Genomic DNA, 12,543 nt, shown 5'->3' with positions numbered 1-12,543 from the left:
TGGAAGGATTCTGTCCACTAAGTTATTTGAAGTCAGTCACCAGGTATATCACAGGATTTTTATGCAAAGGATTTGTTTTACTCCTTTATTCAGTGAAAAGGAAAACTCAATTTGCACAAAAATGTGGAAAATTACCTTCTATGTGTGTGGTGTCCGTATTTGAATAACTCTTGTACAACTAAAACTTCAAGATGAACATTTTGAAAGACTGTGGTTTTCTTTCTTAGAATCTGGGTGAGGAGAGGACATCTGTTGGCCATTGTCTGTATAATACACTTTTGTAAACATTTATCTCTGCTAACAAGATTGTAATATTTTACCTAATTGGAAAAATACATAAAATATGACTTTGTTTCTAAGATACAGTTTAGGAGGTTATTTGGATCAAGACAGAAACAAAGCATTCAAAAGCTAAGCTACTTGGTTTAAATATTTGGTGTTTTAGTTGTTCAAGGAAGTTTAGTTAAGTTCCTTTTATAGGAACAGTGTGATTTTGTGAAAAGTTGCTGTGCTCATATCAAGATTATCACAGGGGCACATGTGTGTGTGTGTGTTACAAAGTAAAGCCCTCTGATCAATGCACACTTTTCCCCCCATTTTCCTAAACACATCATGAAAAAAGGATGAGGTTTCCGCCTTAATTGCTTGTGCCTTTTATTCGCATTCCTCTCGCAGCCAGAATTGTGAAAAGAGTGTTAGTAAAAGGCTGTACAATAGAGCTTTTCATTAGGCCTCAGCAAGGCACACAAAAGAAGGCTTTTGGAAAGAGTGAATGCATGAGTTTAATTTGCAGGTGGAGAGTAGATAAAAGGTGCTGACGCCTCTATTATTCTCTTACTTAGGTGACCCTTACCCTGTTCAGCTGATCCCAACCACCATGGCAGCTGCCGCCGCTGCAACACCAGGCCTAGGCCCACTCCAACTGCAGGTAAGTCAGGACACAATGCCAAAGGAAAAAGAAAAAGGTTAAGTAAATACTCCAAACAATTGTTATCATATTCAAGCAGAAAACTCACTGCTTTTTAGTCTTTACATTTATTTGCGCTGATCCTCCACGGAAAGTTGAGATACCGATTCTCCCCGTTGCTTGGCCCGTTTTCTGTATGTACTAAAGAGAGCTTGGTGTAATTTCTTGTATTGTCTGTAGGATTTACAAAAGTCAACTGTGGTCTTCCTTTGAATGTTACATGCCATGATTTCTTAGAATAGTTCCCACCGAGATATAAAAACATACTGGTGCAGGTGTCCCAACAGACGCTTTTTGGCCAAGGCGCCCTGGCAAATACATTCAGAACTGGTCAAGACGGCGAGTGTGCATGAAATTATATCTGGGTTTCTTTCCTCTCTTGATGCCAACTTAGTTGAGCAATCAAGGAGAAGTAGACCAAAAGAAGCAGGTGCTTAAATAAGCACAAACTTTATCGGTGGCATCCCTGTGAATGTGTATCCCTCTACAGCCAAAATGTCAGTGATAGAGTTAGTTCAAATGAGTTTAGAAATCTTAGCTCTGGGACTAAAAAGAAAATCAATAAAATTATAGTAAAGGTAGCTTTCATCAACTATTTAAACCTTTGAGCATCCTACAAAGTGTTCGTTTCCACTGTTAGAAAACTTATAATGATGCAATTAATGTGAATTGAAGATCATCTAATAATAGGATTAGTCTCCTCTTGTGAGAAGCTTTCTATCTTCCTTAGCCTGAAAGACACAGTATGCCTGTGAAATCAGACAGAAAGCAATTGTATTTAATAAAATTAAATCGTATTCATGCAAGTGCATTGTCATGATTGATGATTTTAGCCTATAAAGAAAGCACAGGCTTAAATTGTAGCATCAGAGAGAAATACATCTGTTTTGCACATGGGTTTGTCCGGGACCTGGTGGGGGTCTGAAACGCCAGTTGAGTTGTACAGAGAGGAACAACCAGTGTGAAAACTGAGACATACTGTGTTCTTCAGAGGTTAATAATGTTCATTTTTATTCTACCTTCTTTTTTTTTTTTTGTGAAAACCCACACTGTGTCTGTTTCTTTGAGCTGGAAATACCTTGGGAAGTGTTGGAGTCATGGGGACAATAAAAGTAACATAACATGTGTTATCCTTTGAAACGGCATCTGGGGAACAACTACAATATGGAGAAGTGATTGTAATAGGTAAGACTGAACAGAGCAGTGCGTTTTAAGGAAGAGGGAAGAATATTTGATTTTCAAACCAAGTTACTTGTTTTCCCTTTACCGTTGGCTGAGTTGGGGAGAGAGGAAAGAGAGACAGAGAGAGAGAATCTTCAGTCAAATGATTCACCCCTCAAATGGCCACAACAGCTGTGACTTTGTGCCAGGCTGAATCAGGAGCCTGGCACTCCGCTGGGGCCCCCCCATCAGTGGCAGAAGCCCAAGCACTCCGGTCACCTTCTGAGTCGTTCCAGGGTGTCTTGGCAGGGACTGCAGAGGAAGGAGAGCAGGCAGCTTGTGCCCGCCTGCCCTCTCTGGGGATGCCATTGTTGCAGAAAGCTGGTCCCCTGGTGTGCCACAATGGCAGCTCCACAAATGAAATTAATAGTTCCATTCTTAAGTTATAGCACTTTCTCCTAAGGTTTAAAAATATTTTTTAAAAAACTAATTTCCTTTAGCAGAAAATAAGAAGAGCTCTAGATACTAAACATATTTGTTCCTGTGGTAGCTATAATTTAATGCGTAAATGGACATAAGTGTACATAAGCGGTATTATGCCCATTAAAATTCATGAGTGTTAGTTGGGATCCTAAATAATCAGCACCATAGAATGACAAGAAAATTAATAATCTAAAACCTTCTCATGGAAAGCTGTCATGTTCTGTTAAACCTGTTCACATAATCACTCACTTTTGGTTTTTTGGCAATGAGAAAAAAATAATTAGTAAACACATTCCAAAAGTGCAGTGACTAGAATCTATTTTTTTCGTGAGGTGGACCAACTCTTCCACCTTTCCTGAGGTGCCCATGGCACCTCACTGTTTCTTCATTCATAGTACTGTATTCACAGACTCCTGTCCTTGACCTCAACACCTCCCAGGGCTGCCTTGGCCTCTTCTGCCCCTGGCTTTAATGAAGTACCCAAATGATTTTCTGTTTCCACAAATATACACACCTGCATTTGAGAAAAGCTTACTACAGTGCCTACTCAGAAATCTTACCTTAACCTTGACCCAGCATCCAACCCATTTTTGCAAAGTTTCTTCTTAGTGAATGTAATGCCCAAGTTGGCTGTTAATTACTCTCTGTTAGATCATCATGTCCTCTCTCTTAATACTTTGAGTAGACTCCATCAATGTCTGGTCCTTCTCAGATGTTAAGATTCAGTTCTGTGGTTGCTTTTCATCTCACAGTCATTGGGCATCTCAGTGTTTTTCCTACTCTCATTTGCCAGAATTTGCAGCTACGGAGACCAGAAGGGAGACAGGTTGTAACTTTCTCTGTTGCAGAATACATTTTGTGTGCCACTGAGAGCACTTGGAGACACAACGTGGATAGTTTTGTTGGATATCAGCTAACTTTCTGCTCTGCTATGGGAGGGATGTGCAGGACATTTGATGTAGGAGTCCAGCCTTCTTTGTGTCTGGGAAGTCACCATTCTTGGCCAATAGCTCCCTGGGGAGTCAAGTGCTTCACCTCTTCCTTCACCCTGTTGGTGGAAGGTGTTCAGTGACCATGTAACTTCTGTGCCCCGTAAACTCAGTGGTGGCACTGTAACCTGAAGAGAACCCCAGCCTTTTCCAGCAGCCTGCCCCAAGCTTTAGAAAACTCCAAAACACCAAGCAGCGACATTGTGTACTTGGTTACACTCCCCTGGACTGTACAGTGTCAAGGTTGATTCAGAGCCCTTTGTTATGTTCTTAATGATTCAGGGTTAGGTTGGAAGCTCAACCAACGGATTGGAGGGCAACGAGCAAATTTTTGCACTATTTCTGGCTTCTCTAGTTTTTTCTTTTCTTTTTTTTTTTTTTAAGAAATTCTGCCTCTTGCTGGGGTGGGGAGGTGGGGTACACCGTTCCATAAAGTTGCAGACCCAATCCTGTATTCCTTTCCCTCCCTCACTGGACATTAGTTCATATGTACTGTGATATGATAGTTTAAATTCAAGAAAAGAATGCTGACATTTTATAATCAAGAAACTGTTGTCATTTAATGTAACGAAAGAAACTTAGGAAAATCTTGTGTGTGCCTATTGCCAAACTTGGCCTTACAGTGTTTATAGAAGTTACTTTCTATTTCGTTCTCCCACTGCCTTACCCAAGCCATCCCAGGTACGCTTGCCCTCTCCTGACCACTGGCCAGCCAGGGTGTGCTTCCACCTTTAGGCATTTTGTTCACTAGTTCTTACCTGTTCCTGAAAGATTGTTTCTTCTTTCTGGAAGATAAACTTGCTTCAAGTCTTTGCTCTAGTATCCTCTCTCTGAAGCTTACCCTAAGTAACTTACTTAAAAATTGTAAAGGATGCTTTCTGGAATCACCGCTCTTGCTAGCTCGCCTACTTTGTTTCCACTGTTGTTGTGAAAGTCCCTGGGTATCTGGCTATCTTCAAACATACTGTACGACTTCCTTATTACATCCCTTCCTTACTGTCATCAGGACAAGGTTTGCCTATTTTTGTTTCGTTTTGTTTTATTGTAAAGTAACATTATCTCTGATAGCAGTGATCTGGTGGTCAATATATACCAATAAAAAAGGAAGCTGTTGTAGGCAGACATTCATAATAACTTTTTAATAAAACAGATTATGATTAAGTTTTAGAAAAACTTGTTAATTTCATAGGGAAGTTTATATTGTTTCAGCTTTTGCTGAAAGGGTCATATTCTTTATATCCCTTTCTTTCTCTTCTCTCTCTCTAACCATGTTTCCCGTGTAAAGGATCTGTTTTAACACCTGTTACGGTGTATTTACTTCCTTTATAGTATATACAGTGTATATACTTCCTTTATATACTTTCTTCATAAATAAAGACCAGCCGTGGCAGTAGTATGTGGCAGTAGTATGGAATAAAGAATATAAAAAAGAGTGACTAGAAATCTCTGTTTGAAAATGACTCATCTGGCTGATACAAGAAATTAAATTGTACACGATGGAGGAGATGCTCATCAAAGTAGGAACTTCCCAAACAGTAATCTCAGAAAGAGAGTTTATCCTTTTGTTTTCTTATTCCTTGTTTTTTTTTAAATCCTCTTCCTGTTTGATCTAGTTATTTTTTGTTTTGTTTTTTCCTTCCAAGAGTCAGTGATGACTTGGGTATTTGTTCCTTCAATGTTGTCTATTTTAAAGAAAGGGCTTTATATGTGTGTGTGTATATATATATATATATAAAATCTAGGTTCCTTTGAATATTAAAAAGTGAGTTTATTCATGCAAAATAAAGTTATACTTTCAATTTTTGAACATTTGTGACTAGATAAAAAATCAACTAAGGCAATCAGTCTGTTACTAATTAATGAAATTATGGCAGCAATCCATCTGACAGTGATTTCTCATCCTCTTTTTGTTAATTTCCATTTTACTTAATGGGTATCATTGTATTTTTAAATAATAATAATTGTATGGTACTTCACTAGTTCTGTTTTTTATCTAGGCATCTGAGGGTTGGAATTAGAAGGAAATATTGATATGCTTATTTCTCACTTTATAAATACTGTATTGGTCTTGGCCAAAAGATAGTTGCCACCTGTTCTACCTATAGGAAGCCAAAAATATCTACTCCAACCCTGGATTAATAGTGATAACCAGAAGGAAAAAAAAAATTGCAATTCTTGGACAGACATATTTTACTTATTATTGATTGAATTAATTGAGCTTTTAAAAAAATTCCTTGAGTAAGAATATAATCTTCACGATGGTATTTCTGGAAGAGAGACTTAAAATTTCAAGTTGTCATAAATGAAATCACTTGGGCTGAAGCTGCAGTAATTGGTCGTGTGGGTAACATGCATTTTCTGGAAAAGAGAAGATGGCTGATAGACACGTGATCACATCAGAGATGGAATTATACAACGTATCAGCTGAAACTAGTCTCTTCCGATCGCCGTCAAAGGTACATGGAAGTCGTCGTGGAAATGGCTTCTGCTTCTGTGTGGCAGAAACCTACATCCAGGTAGATGTGGATGAAAAAGTCAAGTTCCTCTTTCTATCAAACTTCTGCTGCTTGCTGAAGGTCAATGATTATGTCAGGACACAGACAAATGCTTCCTGTTTGTCAGCAGTGTGAGCGACTGAGCATGGCTTCCTGCGTCTGACCGAGAGGAGCCCCTAGAAAATCAATACGGAACCTAGCTGTCTGGAAAGGCTCAGATGTGAGCTGTTTCAGCTTGTGTTTTGATGTACACGTACAAGGACGAGTTGTCGGACAGACTCATCTCCGCGTAGCAAAACTGCGCCTTCTGAGACGCCCTGCTCCTGTTTATCTCTGAGGTTCTAGTCATTTTTATACAGGGTGAAAAATGCCCCATGGCCCCTCCTTGCCAGCATTGCCCTGGCATGCTGTTTGCTGCTGGACTTCCTTGCACATGAGTGAGTTTTCTTGTGAGTTACAAGACTGGATTCTCTTATCGCACCTCGATCCTGAGCCTGCAGGGCAAACAGAAGCACACGTATGATCAACACAGCACAGCTGCCAGAGTGAGTCATTTGCATATGTATTAATAGAGGCAGAAGACACCCAACAACAATGAAATTATACACAGACATTCTGCATACTAAAGAACATATGCAAATAGGCCTGAAAAAGTACAGCCAACATTTTCTCTGACTTTTCCAAGCCCATATGGGCTGGAGTCAGCGCCCAGCAGTTTCCAACCATCCCCTTGAAGGAAGAACCTGTTAGGGAATGCTTCCAAAGTTATTTCCACCCGCAGGGTTTCCAGGAGTGCGTGACATTTGCACAGTGGGGACAGCGGAAGCAGGGTCTTTTTCATGCCACCTTTATACTTTCTTCCATTTAGGAGCTTCTTGGTGTCTCATTATTTGCTAACAGACATATCAGCGCACATGTGCTTTCCCACGATGCACCTTCTCATGAATAGCCCGTTACAGAGTAAACTTTCAATTTGTATGTGAAATTCCATTGTTGCCTGTTCTAACGAGCAAAAGTGCCAGAGCCAGCTTTTATGGTCACAAGTCCATCGCCAGTTTCTTGATATCATCATGCGTTCTCTTAATCAAAACTTGTCCAGGTGACTCTACAATGTTTCCAAACTAACTAATGCAAGCCAAAAAAAGAAAAAAAAAAAAAAGCTGGGTTCGAAACTAGCAGTTGATAAAATTCTAGGAACAATACCCATTCGCTTTCACTTTTTAAATGTACAGCTGTGTTTTCCTTTCTCAAGAAAAAAAGCAGGACTAGTTGTGGCTGCGTGTGTGAAGCATGAGCAGGGGGCATTCTTGAGATGTAAAGGTTTTCTTCCTCATGATTTCTCTCCTTTGCTCTTCAGCCCTGATGGTGACTGAAGTTGCATTACTCATTTTCTGCAATTTCTTGAAAGGATCTTTTATGAAGACACACAGACGTACTAGAAATTTTTGTAGAAATTAATAAGACCATATGCTGAGTCAAGGTGGATTCCCCTTATGAACAGCTGGCATTGGTGTCCTTCCTGGCACTGAATAATATCTGAATAATATACTGAATAATAATATACTGAGTAATATCCATACTGAATAATATCCATGAGTACTGTGTCATTGTTTCTAGAATGAAACCAGAGCATGCAGCTGGAACTTGTAGGTTGCATCACATACAACTGGTATGTTTAATGTAAAACGTTTAACTATATAAAGAAGTGATTGTAGTTAATTTTGTTTGTGTTTTAAAATTTTTTCTTTATTTATATTGAAAAGAAAGGATTCCAGAGAGAAGGAGAGACAGTGAGAAAGATCTTCCATGGTCTGGTTCACGCCCCACTGTCCACATGTTGGAGCTGAGCTGATCTGAATCCAGGTGCCAGCAGCCCTGTCCAGGTCTAGCATGTGGGTGCAAGGTTCTAAGACTTTGAGCCATCCTCCGCTGCTCTCCCAGACCAAAAGCAGGGAGCTTGGTGGGAAATGGAGCAGCTGAGCACAAACCAGCACCCCTATGGGATATCCGTACTTGCACGTGGAGGCTTAGACAGTGGAGCCGTTGTACTGGTGCCTTTTTTACTGTTACTATTTTCCATGACTCTCCTTCATCCCTCCCTACTTCCCCACTTCATTTTCGCACACATTGTTCTAATAGTGTAGTCTTCTAGCAACAGTCCCAAATCCAACATTTTGTTACAGAAGTGCATCCTGGCACTGCATAATGATCTCCGATGGGGATTATTTTATTGCAAATGCTACAATTCCATTCTTTTTAATAGCTGAGTAGTATTCCATGGAGTGGAAGTAGATAGTCTAATAGTTTTGCATAGAAAAATCAATGTGTTAGTGGATTATTAGGCAGACTAAAACTAAAAGAAGTGTTTTATGATATAAGGCATATGATTAATATTTTAAGAGGCATTAATATCCTAGTGACATTATGACATGGTGAGTACTTGGATGAAGGCATACAACCTCCAGCCCTAACAAGGATAGTTGAAGGAAGTACAGCCCAGAGCCTGTGAAAGCAGTTATTTCAGACCATGGCTGGAGTTCAAGCGTCTGCAAGCATCCCTAAACCGAACCCGCCGCTTTCATTTGTCTTGTTTACTTATATTTCAAGTTCTTCTGATTAAGTTAGTTTGCCTTGAGATTCTGCCAGTAAACAAAACCTAAAATCAATTTTCTACTCAAACTTCTGAATTTTCTAGTAGAAACATTTTCAACTCGTAAATAATAAACTGTCCAAAACAGATAATAACAGAAGTGTGCCTAGAATCCTAGCAGCTGACCATTAGCTCTACTGTCTTACCATTTTCCATTATCCTTAAAAATAAATGCACTCATTGGTATATACTTAAGTTGTTCTGTGTAATAGAAGGGTGGAAAACAAATTGCTGAATTTGCACTGAGATCATTTAATTTAAAAAAAGATAAAACAATGGATAGGATTTGCGTAACAGTAACAATGGCAACCTTCGGAATTGCTTCTTTTTTGCTCAATTTGGTGTTTGTGCCCTGAGAATTAATTGTTTTATTGCAAGTTATTGGAAGATCACAGAACTTTTAAAAGATTTATTTATCCTTTATTGAAGTCAGATTTACAGAAAGAAGGAGAGAGAGAGAGAGAGATCTCCCCAAGTGGCCAGCATGGGTAGAGCTGCACCAATCCGAAGTCAGGAACTCAGAATCTCTTCCAGGTCTCTCATGTGGGTGCAGAGTCCCGAGAATTAGGGCCATCCACAACTGCTTTCCCACCACAAGCAGGGAGCTGGATGGGAAGTGGAGCAGCCAGGACATGAACCAGCAGCTATATGGGATCCCAGAGGGTGCAAGGCAAGGACTTTAGCCACTAGGCTGCTGCACCAGGCCCAATCACAGAATTTTTTTTTTTAAAACAAAGCAACCAAGAAATGTGCTGTTTCATATCTATGTGTACATCAAAGGTTCAAAATGAGGTTATATCATAAGCCTTGTTGATAGTTTATTTGCTTCTCCAAAGGTGGTATTCAACGATGATTATATAATCATGCCGATGAGATTTTACATTAGTGAATGAACTGTTCTGATAGAAGGAGCAAGAAGGAAAGCTACATCACAATTGTGAGCGGGCTTTGGTTGGCAAGCGTCGTCTCAGAACTTGACAATGAAGCCCTTTTCAGTTCCTGTGCGTGGTGGGGGGACTTGAAGCCAGTCTAGCACATTTCAACTTTCCTGTTTCATTTGGAAGTTTCTCAGTGTTGTCCTGCCAAGCTGAGTGCAAGACAAGAATATTCGGGGGATGAGCCCTGGCTATTCCAGCTTCCCCTTGACCTTTAACGCCTCCTCCTTTTTCTTGCCCAATCACTGGTGAGGTGGACGTTGGTGAGTGACAATGGAGGAGTTGATTTCAGAGTATGCCGCAAAGGATTTGCACCAGTGAGCACTGAGCCGGCGTCAGGAATCTGACATAGAAAGAGTAACAGTGTCAGGGCTTCTCCCACGTGCACTAAAAAGTACTAATGAAAAGTGTTTCCTTTTTGGAGTAAGTCAGAACCGTACAAAATCTTATCTCTGTAATAGGCAGTAGTTGCTTTAAGATACTGGATATTCTGCCTAAAATTCTGGCTGTGCAGGTTGAATATCTCTTCTCTGAAATACTTAGCCCCTCAAGTTTTCTGTATCTTGAATTTTTCAGGCTTTTCTACTTAAAGATTTAGTTTTTGTTGGAAAGACAGACGTAGAGAGAGCGAAGGACAGACAGAGATTTCTCTCTGTTGGTTCACTCCCCGTGTGGCCACAATGGCCCGAATTAAGCCGATCTGAAGCCGGGGCCTGGAGCTTCTTCTGGGTCTCCCACGAGGGCACAGGCTCCCAAGGTCTTTAGGTCATCCTGGACTACTCTCCCAAGCCATAAGTGTGGACCTGGAAGGGAAGTGGAGCAGCAGGGACATGAACCATTGGCCAAATGGAATGGCCGGTCATGCAAGGCAAGGACTTTAGCCACTGGGCTACCGCACCAGACCCAAATTTTTCAGGTTTTGAAATATTTGCCTAATGAGTGGTTTTGGTTTGGAACCCAAAACCGAATTAATGTGAAATTTATACATGTTGTTATCCATATTATAGTACAACATGAAAGCAATTTTGTACAATATGCTTAATAATTTTGTGCATGAAGCAAGTTCCTCTGATATGGATTTTTTCATGTTGGTGCTAAAGCGTTTTGAGTTTTGGAGTATCTGAGATTTTAGATTTTTGAGCTAGAGATTTTCAGTCTGTACTCCTTCTATAATATGTAACATCCACCACCTTAAATATGTGTCCTGGTATTTCTATATACAATATTTCTCTTGATTTTTACTTCCTTGGTTTTAAATGATTTTAAATGATTAGAAATAGTAGGAGGTGGCATAGTGAATCTAGCTTCTGCTTATGACACTGGCATTCCATTCAGGTTCTGGTTCCAGCCTTGCCTGCTCCACAGCCCATTCAGCTTCAAGCTAATGCACCTGTGAAAGTGGCAGAGGGTGACCTAAGTGCTTGGAACCCTGTGACCCGTGCGGGGCATGTGGTTGGAGCTCCCCACTTTTGACTGCATCCTTGCCCAGCTCTAGTTCTCGTGGCCATTTGAGGATTGAATTAGTAAATCAGAAATTCCTCCCCATCCTTCTCCCACGACCTCGCTCTTCTTCCCTTCCTCCACCTCCCCCCACGTGTGTATGTGTGTCTTCCCTCTATGCATAATTTTCAAAGAAATAAAATTATTTTTGAGAAAAGAAATAGTACCACTACAACAAGTAGTTAACATCTTGATGAAAAATCCAACAGTTTCGTCACACAAGAAATAGAAGCTGTGAAGGCAGTCACTTGACATGATACTTGGATATCACATCCTTCGTTGGAATACCTGTGTCCCTCCCATTCCTGGTTCTGGCTCCCGTTTCCAACTTCCTGCACAGTGTAGGCTCAAGCAATCAAGTTCCTACAACATCTGGGATCCCTGGATTGAATTCTTAGATCCTGGGCTTTTCGTCAACTTCTCCTTCATCCTTTTAGGCATTTAAGGAATAAATCGGGAGATGGGGGTTGTCTCTGTTTCACAGCAAAGAAACAAACAAAAAATTAAATCAATGCCCCTGAAATTATGTTCACTTTTCTTTTGATCTTGATTTGGTTCATCTTGTTTCTGGTTTCCCTCCAGGGAAAATGTAAGTTTGGGTTTTTTAGGGTCATCTTAGACATAATTAACTTTTTAATACCCATTCTACAATTTAGGTGTCTAGGTTTTGTGGATGAAGACTCGCGGTGTAGCCAGCACACCATTGGTAGTGTACCTGTGTGTTTGAAGTAATGGCCAGTTTACTGCTTTGGCTTCCTCCCTGCTCCTTTAAAACATGGTTCTTCAAATTCAGTTTAAACATTTACAGATTTTTTAAAAATAGAGCTCATCAGGAATACCTCTTAAGATTTACCTATGGAAAAAATGTAATGACTACATTTTTGTAAGGTGTTGTAGGGATCAAATGAGATGTTACATACAGAGTCTCCTGAGTAGCCTGTATTTCATCCATTATTACTGGCTGTAATTCTCATCTTTGTATCTTAGGTTCAAGAATTTAAAAAATATATCTGAGATGAGTCTAACAACTTCTCCCACATTCAAAATGAACAAGTAATTCACTTGGATGCAGAAATCATGTTCTACAAAACAAAAGTATATTGTTATTTTTTTTAAATGATCTTAATTCAAGTTTGGATTGAATGCTTATGGGAGCCAAGTTCTCGTATTCAATGCAAGCAGAAAGTCTTCAGGTAAACAAAATGCCCATCACTAAAAAGCAAACAAACAAAAAACTGTTTTTCCGCAAGTCAGACTACACAAACTTAGGTTGCCATTCTTTCTTAGAAATACGAAATTATCTGTTTTTCTTTTCATTTCACAATGGAAAGTGTTCAAGCCTCTTAGGGCATTCAGAGTTATT

General features: G+C 39.9%; 1 protein-coding gene across 3 annotated transcripts in view; it reads left to right on the top strand.

Annotated features, from left to right (window-relative positions):
* SOX5 (SRY-box transcription factor 5) overlaps nucleotides 1-12,543 on the top strand; it is a 386,873-nt gene that overhangs the window by 281,972 nt on the left and 92,358 nt on the right. For all 3 annotated transcript variants that reach the window (XM_040967762.1, XM_040967768.1, XM_040967777.1), the window contains one exon: nucleotides 843-928. In XM_040967762.1, coding sequence (XP_040823696.1) covers nucleotides 843-928 — 86 coding nt within the window. The remainder of the gene's footprint in view (nucleotides 1-842; nucleotides 929-12,543) is intronic.

Source organism: Ochotona curzoniae, unplaced genomic scaffold, assembly GCF_017591425.1.
Source record: "Ochotona curzoniae isolate NIBS_2020 unplaced genomic scaffold, NIBS_Ocur_1.0 contig_1482, whole genome shotgun sequence".
In the NCBI taxonomy this organism is placed as follows: domain Eukaryota; kingdom Metazoa; phylum Chordata; class Mammalia; order Lagomorpha; family Ochotonidae; genus Ochotona; species Ochotona curzoniae.
This window is presented reverse-complemented; position numbering and strand designations above follow the sequence as displayed.